Source organism: Olea europaea, chromosome 2 (assembly GCF_002742605.1).
Source record: "Olea europaea var. sylvestris chromosome 2, O_europaea_v1, whole genome shotgun sequence".
Taxonomy (NCBI): domain Eukaryota; kingdom Viridiplantae; phylum Streptophyta; class Magnoliopsida; order Lamiales; family Oleaceae; genus Olea; species Olea europaea.
Genome location: NC_036238.1, coordinates 26,178,356 through 26,195,495, shown reverse-complemented (window position 1 = coordinate 26,195,495; position 17,140 = coordinate 26,178,356). Strand labels below are relative to the sequence as shown.

At 36.5% G+C, this 17,140-nt stretch overlaps 2 protein-coding genes across 5 annotated transcripts; both read right to left on the bottom strand.

Annotated features, from left to right (window-relative positions):
• Nucleotides 1-3,806: 3,806 nt before the first annotated feature.
• On the bottom strand, nucleotides 3,807-4,846 carry LOC111376322 (zinc finger protein ZAT5-like). The gene has a single exon (XM_022999276.1). The coding sequence runs from the start codon at nucleotides 4,813-4,815 to the stop codon at nucleotides 3,865-3,867; it is 951 nt and encodes a 316-aa protein (XP_022855044.1). The 5' UTR covers nucleotides 4,816-4,846; the 3' UTR covers nucleotides 3,807-3,864.
• Nucleotides 4,847-6,578: 1,732 nt separating this feature from the next.
• Nucleotides 6,579-14,151, bottom strand: LOC111368455 (ras-related protein RABC2a-like). 4 transcript variants are annotated; one of them, XM_022989690.1, is made up of 12 exons: nucleotides 13,812-14,148; nucleotides 13,082-13,150; nucleotides 12,797-12,862; nucleotides 12,100-12,221; nucleotides 11,583-11,711; nucleotides 9,153-9,262; nucleotides 8,750-9,020; nucleotides 8,546-8,663; nucleotides 8,010-8,376; nucleotides 7,523-7,891; nucleotides 7,076-7,332; nucleotides 6,579-6,979 (listed from the first exon to the last, which is right to left on the bottom strand). In XM_022989690.1, exons 1-12 carry the CDS (start codon nucleotides 13,963-13,965, stop codon nucleotides 6,921-6,923), a joined length of 2,091 nt encoding a protein of 696 aa, XP_022845458.1. In that variant the 5' UTR covers nucleotides 13,966-14,148; the 3' UTR covers nucleotides 6,579-6,920. The 4 variants fall into 4 exon arrangements, with proteins under 4 accessions (XP_022845458.1, XP_022845466.1, XP_022845474.1 ...); XM_022989698.1 differs by having other exon boundaries at nucleotides 13,043-14,148; XM_022989706.1 differs by lacking the exon at nucleotides 6,579-6,979 and having other exon boundaries at nucleotides 7,199-7,332; nucleotides 7,528-7,891; nucleotides 13,812-14,151.
• Nucleotides 14,152-17,140: the final 2,989 nt, after the last annotated feature.

Below are 17,140 nucleotides of genomic sequence, written 5' to 3'. Positions count from 1 at the left end.
CTAGGTACTCTTCAGAAGCCTCTTGTAGATGTCCTCTATCACCTCGAACTCTTCTTTACTGAGCTCGAACCTCATACTACAATCTGCAATGGAAGCCCCAACAGTTAGAAATTTTCTAAGTGTTCAATTTAGAAGTACAAGCAGGGACTGGGAGACTCACGAGCTTTGTAGTACTGGGTCGGCACTGTGCAAGAAAGGGCCTTGTCCCCCTCCACTGTCTGCCATTTTCCCCGCACCCAGAACCAGGACTCCTTCCATCCCTTAATGGAGGAAGGCAGTCCCACCACAAAGGGTGCGTGAGTCCCTTAAGGCGTAAGGTAATACTACCCCCTGGACTCTTTTCCTATTATCCAGGGCTGAAAAAGGGTCATGAATACATGGAGAGGCATGTCCTCCCCAAGTGACACCTCTTTTCACAGGAAGTACGAGCCGACCAATTGGCAGAACTTGGGTCGACGACAACATAAAGTTCCTTAGCACCGCCCTAAAGAAGGGATACAAAGGAAGACGCATACCTGCCTTAAACAGATATTCACTCATCGCCACGCATCCAGGCCTCGGATATCAAGCGTGCTCATGAGCCTCGGGCACCAACATTTCGACATAATGAGGTACTCAGTACCTCTCCCTGATCTCCCACAGCCTCTTCAAGGCCATATTTGAAGGCACTCTGGACCCCCCTCACTCCTCACTGTAATCTACTGTCTCCTCGGTCATAGCATATTGCTCGACCTCGGGGTCCCCTCTGTGACTCGCCCCCTCGTCAAATGACGCAACAGTTACTAATTCCTTATCCGAGGTGGACTCTGTATCAGAAAAGGATGAACTCAATACAAGGGATTTTCTATGAAAATACCTATAGGAAATGACTTCGCGAACGGAGTAATGTCGAAAAATGAGAAGATCGATTGTTTGGACACCGAAAAGCTTGAGCTTTTGAAGAAGAAATCAGATTTCAATGGTTGAAAATCCAGAAAAATGGAAGTCTCTCACCTTTTATGAAGGGCCAGGACGAACCTCAGCCGTCTAATCAAAGCCCATTGAATCTGGACCCTTCATTCTAAATCAAATCTGAGGCGTAGAATTCAAACGATTTTTCAAACCTACGCTTCAGATTCAAGCTTGACATCCACGCACCTCCCCAAACACGTTTGCTTCTAGAATCTCCAGCCGTGCTCATAATTATGACATTAATTCGACAGTAGCAGACTCCATGGAAGTTGAATAGTCCAGCCACCTTTCCTGGAAAATATGCGTAAAACATCAAATCATTGGCACAATTGCCGAGGAACAATCATTACCAATAAGCCTCAGAATTCAGCTTCCACAAGCCTCGCAGGTTCGATTTCCCAACCACCTCGACTTCCTCATCAAAAATCAGTCATCAAGCCTCGCAAGTTCGATTTTCCAATCACCTCAACTTTCTCATCAGAAATTAGTCATCAAGCCTCGCAGGTCCGATTTTCCTAACCACCTCGGCTTCCTCATCACAATTCAGCCATCAAGCCTCGCAGGTTCGATTTCCCAACCACCTCGACTTCCTCATCAGAAATCAGCCATCAAGCATCGCAGGTTCCATTTTCCAACCACCTTGGCTTCCTCCCTCATCACAATTCAGCCATCAAGCCTTGCAGGTTCAGTTTCTCAACCACCTCGACTTTCTCATCAGAATTCAACCTCCACAAGCCTCGCAGGTTTGGTTTTTCAAACCACCTCGACTTTATCATTCTTCCACAACAGCACATTTATAACTCCAACGATGATATAAATATCTATACTTTGACTTGGGGGACTATTATTTGGGGTACAAAAATTTCTTTCAACTTAACTAGCTGGCTTTACTTCATCAAAGTCCTCGCATTAGATAAATGAGTATACTTGGATTTGGGGGACTATTGTTACGTGTTTGCACACTTGGACAACCCACTGGGGCCCACAGCCAACTCATGCTGAACCACATGGCACTCAAGTCGAAGTGATTTGCATAGTCGAAGCCCACAAATCAAGGTTCACAGAAGCCCAGGCCCATATATACCGAAGCTCATCTATCATTGCCTCTTAAGGAGCTCCCGAAGCCCATATGTCGAGGCCCTTTGAAGGTGGACGCTGTAGCCGAGGTAGCAGTTTCCGAATCACAAAGCAGCATCTTCCATAGACACTTCTCCCAAGAGATCCCCTACACAAAGATCTTACTTGAATAATTGATAGGATATTTGTCATGAGTGTAAATGTTAAGTCTTATCACTAGTAGAGGGGGCTCTGTCAATCAATAAATGTATAGCAGGATAGGTGCAGTTGATGCCTACAATTTGACATGTAAATTAACCGGATGAGGCCACGTGTTCCCCGAACCAAATGTCACGATCTAACTTCTGACACTATAAATACTCCCCCATGTACCCCATACAAAGGCTAATGCAAGAATCAATACAAAAAACTATACTTTACTCAACTCTCTCTTTCTTATTATCTTTCAACACAAACGAGTTCATACACAAACATCGATTGGTAATTATTATACAATCGATTTACGAACATCTCGCCAGATTTCAAAATTTCTCGTCCCGCGCCGTTGAGCTACTCCCACGCCCTTGATCTGTCTATTTTAGACCGTCCACGTGTCTTAACGTATTGGACTTTCACTCACGTGTGCGCGGGTGGATCCGACATTTGTTGGCAATATTTTTTGGGGTCAACACATGTCGTGAATCTTTTTATTTTGTTTGTTTTTTTATTTTTTAAAATTTAAATCTTGTCTAATAACAAATAATTAGACATAATTCCCACCCGTGTCAATCCTGCCTCCCGAAAATCTTGGACAGAGAGGAACATGACATGAATGGTTGCTCGGCTCCACTCTATTACCATCCCTAGTATACCGTCAAGTTTTGGCCCAATCTCTCTTTCATTTGACTTCATAAAATTGGTCCAACATTTTTTTCTTAATAAAATTGGCATAAATAAATCAGCCCGCCTCAAGAGCCTATGCCCAACTATGAAAAATTAGTCCATTCTAAAATTCAATCGTGATTCCACCCCTACACATAACACAAGTGAAAAGTTAAAAATCTCTTTTCAATTTTGCCATCTAAATCTCTAGTCACTTTCGTTGTTTATTTCAATTTAGAACACGTTATTATTTTTTTCCTCCAGGGAGCTAGAACATTCTAGTTATTTTTCAAGTAAAAAGTAACACAAGTGAAACGTTAAAAATCTCTTTTCAATTTTGTCATCTAAATCTCTAGTCACTTTCATTGTTTATTTCAGTTTGGAACGCGTTATTATTTTTATTCTCTAGTGAGCTATAACATTCCTTTTAACTTTTTTTCCTTAGCATGTGTAGTCATTCTTGATGGTATACTTTTGTGATTTTGATAATTTTTACTCTCTATAGGTTAATTTCAAGAACAATTACTACCTATAGTTTAATTTCTTGAAGAAAAGTCGTAACAACAAATGTATTTGTTACACTTACATTCATTGTTTTACTAATTACATGCACAATATGAATTAGGATGTATGGAACTGATTATACTAATATTATTTTTTTTACCTTAAATTGATTTTTTAGTATATTTTGCGTAGGTGAAAAATATTATATATGGCCACCTAACACTAATAAAAATTATCAGCATGTGTAACATTCAAAAGAATAGAGGAAGTTTTATTTTTATTTCCTTCCTACTATAAATTAAACCAACAAGAAGAAGCAACAAAAAATTAACGAATCAATGTACTTTAAGTGTCAAATTATAAAAATATTAAAAAATCAATTAAAGAATCACTTCCAAATAAATATAAAAAGAAAACTGAATAATTAATGTTTAATCCGTAGATCAATGTATAAAGAAGAAGTGAAACTTCTCAATAATGACAGTCAACCAATGCTGAGTTGGTAGAAAAAACAAATTCAGCTTCTTTTTGTTGCTGTTGTTTATGCTCATCTTCTGGGGCCGGAAGATTAAGATCCAAAGTCAAAGAATTTCTTGTTGTCTTCTTCGAATCCTCATATTCTTGATTGTAATAATCAAATGAAGATTGGCTCATAGGAGTACTCAAAGACAAGGTTGTGTTGGTCGCAGCAACTGGGCTCAAAGACAAGGTTGTGTTGGCTGCGGCAACTGCAGGGCCTCCGCCGCCGCCTCCACCTCCCCGGTGCCGCCGCATGTGGCCTCCCAAAGCCTGTCCGGAAGTGAACTCAGCCCCACAATAAGAGCATTCATGAACCTTAATAGAATGAAAAGACGAATTCGTCTTGTTGTTAACAGGTTGAAGAGGAGGAGATGAAGATATTTTGGTGTCATTTTTATGCATAGTGAACGAAAAATCATCTTCAGAATCAGATAGGAAAAATGCTTTGTTGGCCATATTTTTAGGTTTCTTATGGCTGGCCCTGTGGCCACCAAGTGCTTGAAATGACGGAAAGGTTCTGCTGCAAGTTTTGCATTCATATACAAAAATCCCTGCCTTGTTTCCTTCAGTTGATGATGTTTCTATATATTTTTTGCTGTTGAATTTATAATCTTGATCATGATCAGTCTTGCTTTTCGGTGGAAAACGATGACCTTGAGCTAAGAGGATTAAGCATTCGGCAGTTTCTTCATCTTCGGACGTAATGCTTATGCTCTCCAGGTAGGTGGACGAGCCGGAGCCGCGAACACTGTGGCCGAGAATGGTGTCGCAATGAGCATCTCCGCCGCCTCTTATGATGGAAGGAATGGGGGATTGAGGCCTCTGTCTCTTGGTACGTACGCCCTTGACGATGTGGGTGAGGTCTTTACAAGGACCTGCAGCCACGTCCACCGGAGCCTCCATATTTCACCTCCTTCCACCACCACCACCGCCACATAGACCGATAAAGATAGAGAATGAAATTGCAGATAGAAAGAAGGAACATAGAAAGTGAAAGAGAGGTGGGGAGGGTCCAACTGATAGAAATATGTATGTTGCTAAACTGAGGTGTACCGTAAATCCATGCACACTTCAAATCAGCCTATGAAACTAAGGCCACACGCAGCCAAGGAGCGTGCTCTATACGCGCCGGCCATGTAGAGAAAATGCACAAAAATTCAATTTAGCATTTAATTGACAACGATTTAAACAATATGGATTTGGATTTTTCAAGGATAGTAAACGATGCTTTTAGATATATTTTCGAGATTGTGACGAAATTATGCACTTCCCAAACTTATGGTACGATGATAAATTAAGTCCTTGTTTGAGGCCCATTTTAGAGGAGAAAATGAAATTTTGAATAGTGTATTGATGGAAAATGTGTGGTTAAAAAATAAGGAAAAAATTTTGATTTGCATATAATATTATTTTATTGAAGAATGTGTGGTTGAAATAGTGTCAAATCACCGTTAAATAATGCATTTTAGTGGAAAAATGGGGCTCAAACAGGGGCTAAATAAGTCAAATTATGAATGCATGTATACTGTCATATGTTTAATTAAGAACTTATTTTAAACAAAATTTTAAAAATGACTCATGCACAAAAGCAGAATATAAATTGAAAATATAAAATTATCTTAAGATTATTAGATAAAGGATTTTTCTTGTTGTACATTGGCGTGTACATAAAGTTGTCCATTATGGACACCCGACGCCCTCCTATTGGAGGGGGTGCTGGTGGGCCAAACGCCCCCTCCAATAAGGAGGCAACGGGTGTCCATTATGGACACCCTTATGTACACGCCAACGTACGTATAGCAAAGTCAATTGGATAAATTAACACAAATAACATTCTCCTTTTACTCACTTTTAAAGTGCCAAAAATTTGGACAGCACGGCGATTTACTACATATGAAAAAAGAAATGCAGATATATAAATGAATTAGGTCAAGAATAGAGTTTGACTTTTTCTTCTTCGGATGAAATTGTCTTGTATGGATACTTACGATTTTTCAGCACACATCTCCCAATATACAACGATCAACTTCTCATGATAGCAACGCTAACAATTTCAAAAATAATAAACCTCCTAATATTTTGTAACTCTCTTTAAGATGAAAAATGGACTTCGAAAATTTGGGAAAAAAAAATATTATTAGTAAAAAGTTAGAAATTTCATAATGCTGGAATAACAAATTGAATATTTCTACGAAATATGAGGACCTATTATAGATTTCTAAAAAGTTCAAGACACAATCGATAAAAAGGACATAACTATTAGATTATGTCTCGATTTTAAGAGGCGCTAGATAGAAACAGAACAATTTCAAAACATTACCTTATAGTCGAACATATTCTACAATATTCCATCACGGATCACAGCATGGTTAATTGAAGTTCCATCGTGTTAATTTCAAATTCCAATGACTTTCATGTAATAATCATATTGCTTTTGGTCTTAGTATCTCATTCAACCAAAATTGGTTTCCATCAACTACTTTAGAATCTCGTAATCAAATAACGGGCCAAACTTAAATAATTGATCAAAAAGTTACCAAAATAAATTTCCAACACAAATAAAATAAGTGAACAATTATCGGATTCAAATTGGTTATCGATCTAATCAAAATACTAGGGGACCAAGTCAATCGTTAAATTATTGACTACCTACCCTTTCAATTATAAAGTCCTACAAAGTGAATATGAACATAAAATTATAGATGTAATTACACAAGATCTTGGAAATATTGTGAAGATCGCAAAATATTCCTTCCATGACCAATTATATCGAACATTCAAATTATAAATGTCAATAGTCCCAACATATTTAACATCTACTTCAAATAACAAATTTGTAAGGCAGAGCTAGACAATTACGTTATTCTATAGACAATTACGTTATTCTATATGTGAATTCACGAGGGAAAAAAAATGATTCTTCACTTTGGCAATTCAGATCAATGCTATATTCGAAATCATTCCGATCAATATCAGCCATCAGAAAGTCAAGAAATCCAATGAGTTCGTCACCATCTCGGCTGTGGAGCAGGTGCACCAGATGGGGAAGGAGATTCATCAAAAATTCCTGTAATGGTACAAGAAATATACCTAAGTTATTCGAGTAGTTTATGCATACTCGCATTCGCACATGCATAGACATATACATATATTCGGTACTAACCACATAAGAGGAGATTTTCAGGCGGAGGACGCTCCTTGGCAGGGTTGGGGTCGTCATCATGAATTCGTACATATAGTTCTTGTCCCAAGTACCAGTGCTGTAAATTTTGAGATCTCAAATTCCACATACCGGGATTGTCGAGGAATGCATACACAGCGGTCCATCTGCCAGGATAAACTTGAACTGTCGAACGAACAACTGGATCATAGAGGTTGTAAGTATTACGTGATTCTGGTGTCCATTCTCCCTCGCCAAATCTAATAATATACGACAGCTACACAATTAGTGCATGTTTGGTACGTAGTATTGGATAGAAACCGACAATATCATGGATAAGATTTTAACTTATTTTTCGAAAATGCTATGAGAACTTGTAAAATGATGCAAGATAATTGAATAAATTAAGATAATATGAGCAAAAATAAGTAGATCTGACCGAAACCTTACCCTACAACATAAAATCCAAAGCCATCCAAATGCCAAGAGTCCATGACTTCATGACCATTATTGAACACAATTTCGAGCCATCCTTTGTGAACTCCCGTTACAACAGAAGTTCCATATGCAGCAGCATCGTTGACAGAACGGACTGGAAATGCATCGAGTTCATACACACCAGAACCATTTCTGAAGTAGTCAGCCAGTTTTAATGCCGTATCTAGAGTCAAATACGACACATTGTTGACTACATAGCGCAGCGTACCATTAATTTCAGCTTTTGATCCGTGAAGGATAAAGCTCTGTGTTAAGGTAATGTTCGATACGTTGAACGTGCCTTGTGGATTAGGCCTTGCAGCACCGGTAGTCAAGTTCCATCTATTTTCACAACAAAAAAAATGCTAGTATCTTAGTTACACAGGTAAAAAGTTATAATCATTCACGACGCGTTTGAAACAAGTTATATATCAAAAATTTTCTAATACAAATTCCTGACCTGACAGATTTAGCCTGATTTATGGAAAACTCTATGTCGAATGGATCAGGTCCATTTGGAACAGGCGCCCTGCCTGTTCCAACGGAGTTGGCATAGTGTAATACCCCATTTCCGACGAGATAGGGGGTATTGCTGAAATTGGTGTCGAATAATTTTGGACTAGCGACCATGTAATAATCGGCTTCATCTTGATTTGCAGTAACAAGAACAGAATAGGACTGTCCAACATGCACGTCAAGAGAATCCAATATGATCTGGTTGGTGTATGACCCTTCTGTTTCAACTAGCACCATCTTGTGATTTTGAATTCTGAAGTTGAAACTGAATACACTTCCGACATTTGAAACTCTAATTCGATAAGTCTTCCCTGCACATATCATCAACATTTGCACATAAACTCGTATTAATACCGGTTAGAAACAGCACCCCATAGTCCAGTTGAGTTGAGGGATGACAAATTGTAGTTTCAAGAAACTATTCCACTCATAATTTACATATAAATCAGCATCAAGAACAGAGTAACCACTTTTTCTTACCTTTCGTGACAGTAAAAGATTCATAGTCCGTGGCATTTGAATATCCGTAAGGCGCTTTACCATTCATCAGCATCACATCAGGAATACCCCAACTCTCTTGAACTAGTGACCTAATTTCCTGTTTATCAGAAACAAAAATTTCAACATTGAAATTCCATCAAATTTAGCAAATTTTTGACTAATGAGTGAATGATGATGATTTACCTTGTAATCAGCTTCAAACCAGTCACCAATAAGAAGATCAAATTCGGCTTCTGGTTTAGCAAAAGGCACGAGAATAACATTCCTATTGTTAACTCGAATAGGTCCATATCCTCCAGCAACCTTGTGGAAATTAATAGAGGGGAAGTATGTAAAGGTGCCCATCTGATCTTTGGTTTGAAATACATAAGTCCAGTTACTCCCGGCTTCAATAGGACAGTTTGTGCCGGAAACTCCATCCTGCCATGAATTTAGCCTCTGTTGTATTCCATTCCTGAAAATTGGCAGGTACGGTACTCAACTCGATTAGACATCAAAACGAACAAAATTTTAATAGTATGCTTATGTGTAATCCATCATATCAAACACGACAGAGTCAATCCCAGTTTTATTCTTCTACCCTTACCATGTAATAAGTAAAGGTTCATCCAGATTATTAAACACATTGACATGAACAACATCATTGGTTGTGGCATTGATGAGTGGCCCCGGAAACATTCCATTGATTGTAATAACCTGCCATAAACAGTTACATACAGTTGGTGCATATATAAAATAAATTTGGGGTCGACTATATAAATTCTCTTTTAGAGCTCAATCAATTCATTTGAAGATATACTGAAAAAGTCATACAGGTTGAGAAACTGAGACAAGGTTGATAGTGTTATCAGCTGAGACAATCCACTCATGGAAAATGTCAACACAACTAACTCCAGAAACAAGAATTGCCAGCAATATTGAGCATGCAATAATGAGCCTTCTGCAAAGACTAGAATAAGCCATTGCAAGGGTCGAGGAAGGATCGGGATTGAAGAGAAGCCGTAACAAGGTAGATATAAATACACAATAAGGCTCTTCCTGTCTTGGGCAAGAAGATTTAAATATATTCTCAAACTTGTTTAATGCAGGCTGGCCTTTTTGTGAAGAAAGTTCAAACTAAGTTTCCAAAGTAGATGGTCTGAAAAGTTCAACCCAAATGGGAATAGTGTGGCATAAGCAGCCACATGCCGGCAGAGGAATTATAAGTATTTGGCCGTTTTTGTGAGGATTTTTTATTAAGTACTGTGTCTTCGCTACAGTTATTTATCGCTACTCTTCTGGTTGAATTCTCTAAAAGAGGATCGAAGAACGAATACGGAATAAGACTAAGTTCCCAACATTGACTACAAGTCAAAAATCATAGGAATCCTTGAAAACCCAATATCTGCAAGCCAACTGTGGCTTTGTTAATATCTCAAAGAAACTTATATTTGTCTACTCTTGAAATGTGACTAGGTGGTTGATCCAAATGCAAATTCCATAACTTTTATCAAAATCTGCTAAAAATCTAATTTTAATATCTACCAAACGGGGACTTAAGCTTTTGGCTCGACGAACTCAGATAGCAGAAAGATAATACAGATGTAACATAGCCAGAGACAACGTTATTCGAAATCCACTGTCCTCGTATGACCATAATCTGTTTCATGTGTGTAAATTTACAAAAGTGTTAAGGTATGTAGAGTCTGTATATTCTTCTCATGAGCAAAGATTTTAATACATATATATCATTTATTATGTAAAAGATTAAAAGAATGGAAGAAACGAAACCGTCCAAATTTACATTAAAAAGAAAAAGGAAAAAAATTCCACGACTGGAATCCTTGTTGAAATCGATCCTATGGTGAGGTATGACAAGTGTCTTCCTAAGGATGCCCTGCTTAGGCGTTCCTTTTTTCCCCATTCTCAACTGCATTTCCAGATTTTGTTTCTCCAAGTATTTCGACTAGGAACAGCAATTATCGTTATGCTGGGAGTGACGAACTTGTTTCTGTTTCAAAATTTGGTTCTTCACGGGCGTAGACCCTTTCTCCAATAGACTAGGTATTTCCAGGATCTGTAATGGAACAGAGATTACATACTAAGCAAAGGAAAGTTTGGCGTTAGATTAAATGTTAGGAATTAAGCCATAATCCCTTCTTACGAGAGCAATAATAAACAAAATGCTAGCGAAAATAAGCAAAACAAACATGCAAATTTATAGTGATTGACACTCAATTTGGAAAGCTAAATCCACTTCCCCCTTTGGATTTTCACTATAATGGAGAAGAAGAGTACAAAGTGTTTCTTGTACCTCTAACATGCTCAAAAAGTTGCCTTACTACGAAGTTTGATCTGAGGTTGTGGGGGTTAAGTGTATAGTATGATTAGGTTCCACACAGTACAAAACTGAAGCTTGATGAATCTATTAACTTTTGAAGTGCTAAGTCATTTGATCATATCAAATACGAAAAAAAGGCCAGAAATCTGATAATGCATGCTCCACACCTGCTTGCTGATGCTAGGCTCACGTCCTTGGGATGAGATGTGAACGCATCAAATAATAACGTTTACATACCATAATCTACCTATTTCTTCATATTACTGACATTCAACACATAATTTAGAAAGTCCTTCCAGTTCGAGGGGAAAGGAAGAAAGTGGCTTATGAAGTTGCACCGTGTTTCTTCCTAGTATAAGTGTTCCCTCTATTCTCCTTCTAACTAATTGGGCTTAAACTTCTTGGACAACTTGGGGGGTGCCTGCGCGCGGGGGCACCACATAACCCCCTGGACAACCAGGGGGTTGTCCAAGAAGAATGGTTCAACTAATTGTTTCCGAATGAAACAAAAGCCATCGTAATTTTTTTCACTTAACTATATTCAAGACAGCTGTGTACTTCATGCTTCATGGATAGACCGAATGACAGGGAAAAAAAAGGAACAATCTTGAGAAACCAGGTACAAAATGCATATTCTACCTCTTATTAATGTTAATATTAAGGTATATCAACAGAAGTGTGCCTTTTCAGGTATACCTTCATTGTTAGCTCTTTAAAGCACTGCTGCACATTTTCTCTAGTTTTAGCACTGCATTCGAGAAATAAACACTTGTGCTTCTGTGCAAGATCCATCCCCTCCTCCACAGTAACTGCCCTCACACTATCCTGAAAATAGAATTATATACTGTTTCTTTAAAGGTTATGAAAACTGAAAAACAAATGTTGACTTATACACAAGCTTCTAATAAGTCAAAAGTGTGTTTATGGAGTTTCAAAAGTTTACTTTTTCATGCATTCAAAGTATAAAAAGACATACTCCCTTTGCAAAAACAGAAAAGAAAGGAAGAAACAAGTAGGTGATAGAAAATATCAGAGGAAACCGATGACAGATCCATTTTCACAGTTATTGTGCATGTGATTGAGGGGGGTGACACTGATGGTGCTGATGAACAAAGTGTATTATATTGAACTTGGGTGAATAGGCTGACAAAAGATAAAAATTTGTTAAATCATATGTAACAAACATGCACCATAAGATAGTCACGCAACTTACCTTATCAACTTTGTTCCCAACTAGTATCTTGATACAATCGGGATTTGTTGAGTAAAGCTCTAGTTCCTTGGCCCATATCTCCAATAGATTTGTAAACGTCTCTCGTCTTGTTACGTCATAAACTATGGAATAATCCAGTAGTTACTTCAACTTGTAAAGACCAACACAATACAACATACTATAAAGATATGACCATGTTGGTAAATCTCATGACGAGAACACTCAACAATCGGACACGATCAATAATGGCAGTAAAGTACTACCAAAGGAAAATACAAGAAGGACGAAAACCTTCTACTTTATCATTTCAAATTGTATGGTTTCAGAGAAAAAATAACTAGATTGGGGAAACATTAGAAGAGATGTAACTAACAAGCAGGGGTGGAATTAGAACTAAATTTAAGAGTAGGCTAAAATTTAGAGCTCGGGTGGACATAGACTTTTGGAGCCGACTAAATCCTTTTAAAGGGGAAAAAAATGGCCTAAACTTTAGGCTGGACTAAAGCCCAATTCCAAAACAAGAGTGTCCACCTCTGCTAAGAGGAAACGTCCTGTAATAGAATTACAATTGTGAAAACGCCTTTAATGGTTTTTCCAAGATAATACACCTCATAGATGGAACTCGACTAAAGCAAACTTCAATATATCACCTCCGGAACTAAGTTTATCTAGTAAAGCAATAAACGACATAGCATACCTAAAATGATTCCATGTGCGCCTCTATAGTATGAACTCATTAACGTTCCAAACCTTTCTTGCCCCGCTGCATTGTGATAAACTTATACAAGTCAATATGTAACTTTTTGACAGCATGGAGTTGGGATTAGATGCGGAAATGATTCCGTTGTATTGGAAATGAATACCAGTTCGGTAAATTCAACTCCAAGTTGACGAACATGAATTTTTGAATGCGATTATTTGTAGTGCAAACAAGAAATTTCACCTGTACTTCTTTTTGATATTAACTTCATATCTCAGTTACCTGTATCCCAAATGGTCAGCTTCAGTCTTTTTCCACCAACTGTTAACAGTTTTATCTTGAAGTCCACTCCTGGACATAGGAAAATCAACCTCAAAGATCAAAGTGTGCAGAATTAATTCGCAACATGCTCCTCCGATCAAGATCAAATGTCACAAATCGATAACTATCAAAAATTACAGTTTCGCAGCATAATGTTTTATCAATCTATTTAGTTCTTTTGAGGGAGAAAAAATACTTAAATGTGAAGAAGTTTTATCAAATACAACAATTTTGAAAACCATTTTCATTAGAACGACAATATAGCTACAAATAATTTGCGTGTGACAGCCAACCAACTCAAAAATGTTAAAGAGTATGGTATGCCTATTGAATTGATACGAGAAGAGTTTTGCTACAGGTACCCGGAGTCTACATGGGGTCGGGGCACACGCCAATAAATGTATGGGCCCGATCCCCTCACTCACATCAGGCAACACTCCGGGTACAAATAACAAAACTCGCCTTCAAATGGCAGGAGTAAAACATAGTAAAAACATATAAAAAGTAAATGAAAAGCAGATCAACTCAAAATAAGCATGTTTAAGTTAGCAAAAAAGCTACATAAAAGATTAGCCAAACCTGCTCTAAAGAGCCCAACAGCAATTGGGAATCCCATCGAAAGGGACCAGAAGATACAACCCAACACTCACACACACACACAAACCTCAAAAAATGATGAGAGAGAGTATACCAATTGTCGGGGAGAGATTCTGAGGAAACTGCTGACAGTTTGAAATGAAACTAAGAAGAAGACTGCTTTTTCCTACACCAGAGTCACCAATCAACAATACCTTGAAAGAGTAATCATAATTAATACTACTACAACAATTCTTTCTTGAACCCATAATCACTTCACCATAACCTTAAAATCTTCGTTAAAATCAAGAAAAAATAAAATAAAATCAGGAAATTTGAATATTTTTCCGGGTTTTGTTAGGTGGGGAGTTGGCCGAAACTCAAAATTGTTATGGATTCGTTTTCGAGATTTCGAGGTATTCAATCAAAATTGTTTTATAGTAAAAATGTCTCCTGTTGTTGACACGGTTGCATATTTGATTATACACGCGCCGGCATCAGGAGCCAGCAGTGGGAGCCACCTGATGTTGGAACAATATCATTTTTCCCGGCATTTTTGTATGGCATTTTTTGCCTTTGAATATGATGAATTTTCATTGAATAATGCTAAGTAACCCCACTGTCATTGGAATTACAATCTCAATTTAAGTGAACTAAATAATAAATTGAATGAAATATAAAATTAAATAATTTATTTAATTTCATTTGTCATTTAATGTCACATTAACGCTATTTAGACTGGGATTGTCGGGGGTCTAAGCCCACGTTTGACCCCCATTTTGTAGAATGAAAATTGGTGGAATAGTATTTTTTTGAAAAATGAATGGTTGAAAAAAAAGAAAAAAATTTTTATTTACGTGTAATATTATTTTATGAAAGATTGTATGGTTGAAAATTGGAAAGAAAAAATAAAATGTAATATAATGAAAATTAATTGGGCGCATTTACTCATTTTCACTGGAATGGACCCACCAATTATTTTTTAGGTTTTTCCCCCTTTTTTCGACAATTGATTTTATGGAAATTGGAGATAAGATCTCCAATCTATTGGCACTGTAGCAATTAGGTCATCAATCTATATTCCTCTGATGACCATAGTCTCCCTATCTTTAATTTTTGTAGCACTCGGATTTCTATGGAACAATGTCACCTTTTTTCTTTAATTTAACAGAAAAATCTTATTAGAAAGACAATTTTACCATTATCTTTGATTCTTTACTTAAACAATAAATTAAAAAAAAAATGATATAACACCATCATTTGGAAGGTTCAGAAGGACAACTTTTAATTTCAATTGTGAGATTGAAGATGTAGTATAGTATAGAAGCGACTAATCAAAAATGCATACTACTACATTAATAAGCCTATGTTTGGCTCCTAATTTAAACAATTAATTTTTTTTATCCACATATTTTGATTAATTCACAAATATTACTTACTTATCTGCTTCTCATTTCTCCAAACATGCACTAAAGTTGATACACTTATGAGCTAACAAATTAGGTTTTAATTGTGTAGCGGAGGGCAATCTCTTGTAAATACATTTTTATTTTTATTTTTATCTTATTATTAATTAAATTCAAGATAAAGAATAAAGTGGTCTTCTTTAAGGAAAAAATGGCATTTTAATTGAAAAAAAGAATGTAAGGTTATCCACTAAGGACTAAAGTATTACAAAAATGAAATGGTGAGGACTGAAGCAGTTAAAAAATAGATTAGGGACGTACTGGCTATATTTCCAATAGATTGAGGACCCCAGCATGATTATACCTGGATTTAAGGTTGGTACACTGATTACAATGAAAATGATGTTTACTTAAAACACAAAAGACAAGCAATAAAACAATTTTATTGCTGCAATTTAGACTTATACAGCAATTGACATTTAAATTAGTACAAAATGTTACACATAACTATAAATTGGGATCAGATAAAACTCTTGAACCGAATCGAACCCGAATAGAGCTAAATCGAATCGAACGATTCTCCTTAAATTAAATACTCAAATGAGTATTTAAATCGAGAATCAACGGGTTTGGTTCGAACCTCGGTTCTAGATTAAGAACAGAATAAGAATCGAATTTCTCTGATTTTTTAGTTAATTTATTTTAAATAAGTCAAATTACTTTTTTACTAAATAAATTTGTTAACTTGTTAATTTAGCTCAAACCCAAAAAATGATTTCCTATTTCTAATTTTCAGTCCAAGCCAACTTAATTAAATTGATCTAAATTCTACCCAAATCTGTTATTCTACCATAGTGCAGTTTCTAACGTTCTGGAGAAATCGAAATGAAACTCGACAACACCTTTCTTAATTATTGTGAACTCACTATTTTCCTTTTTCATATAATTTTAACAATCAAATCTATAAATAATTCAATAAAGAGAGAAGCAAAAAACACATAAAATTGAATTACGTTATTTTATAAAATTTACGATTGAATATGTCATTAGTTGAATTAATATAGTTTTGTAAATATTAAAAAATTTAATCATAGTATAGAACCCAGGAACAGAATTGAACCGAACCGAACTAAACGAATGGAACTGAACCTAAACGATTCCATAACTAAATTTGGATCTTATAGTTCCACTTACTAAATATTCTAAAATTTTGAATCCAATTTGATTCTTGTTAGAACCAAACCGAACTGGACCATATCCAATCCTACAACAAATATTTCAAAATATACAATTTTAGAAATAATTAATTTGAGAAAAAAATTAAAAAATTAGGAGATCATATTTTGTGATACCGATAAATTATTGTGACCTATAATAATTAAACAAATCACGCTCATGATAACACATAATTTATGATCATTGTCACGTACTAATCACAAATCAAACAAAGTCACATTCACAATAACACAATTTACGGATTACAATTTGTAACTCAATTTTTATTTCTAAATTATTTAATAATTACAAATTACTCAATTAAATGATCACGATCACCTTTCAGCTCACCCCACCTCACTCCTACCCACCATACTCTACCATCACCAACACGACCTAAATCATCGTCGTTACCTCAAATTCACAACCAATCATCATATTCACCTTAAATCCATCACTATCACCACCTCAAATCCACGTCGACCTCCAACATCGATTCAGATCTGGAATGAAAGTAGACAGCATTGACAGGCTCTTCATCCATTCACATCCCATTCCAATCCACAATCGTCGACATGTCCCACTACCTTTACTATTAACATACTATCACCACTATCTTTACCTCAAATACACCATCAAACTACAATAATTAATCATCCCTGCATTCAGCCAATTGGCAACAACAACACAATAGGGAGAGAAGTAGAAGCACCTCCTAATGAGAAGATATTTTGGGGAAAAATCAATTATTATGATCTTGGGGATAGGCAGATGAAGCCCGCTTGTTTACGTAATTCAACTTCCATACAAAACTAGTAAACTC

Coding starts and splice junctions, on each gene's coding strand:
- LOC111368455 (XM_022989690.1), bottom strand. CDS start 13,965: ATGGGTTCAAGAAAGAATTGTTGTAGTAGTATTAATTATGATTACTCT. Junction 13,151..13,811: donor GAATCTCTCCCCGACAATTG/GTATACTCTCTC, acceptor TCCTATGTCCAG/GAGTGGACTTCAAGATAAAA. Junction 12,863..13,081: donor GCTGACCATTTGGGATACAG/GTAACTGAGATA, acceptor ATCACAATGCAG/CGGGGCAAGAAAGGTTTGGA.
- LOC111376322 (XM_022999276.1), bottom strand. CDS start 4,815: ATGGAGGCTCCGGTGGACGTGGCTGCAGGTCCTTGTAAAGACCTCACC.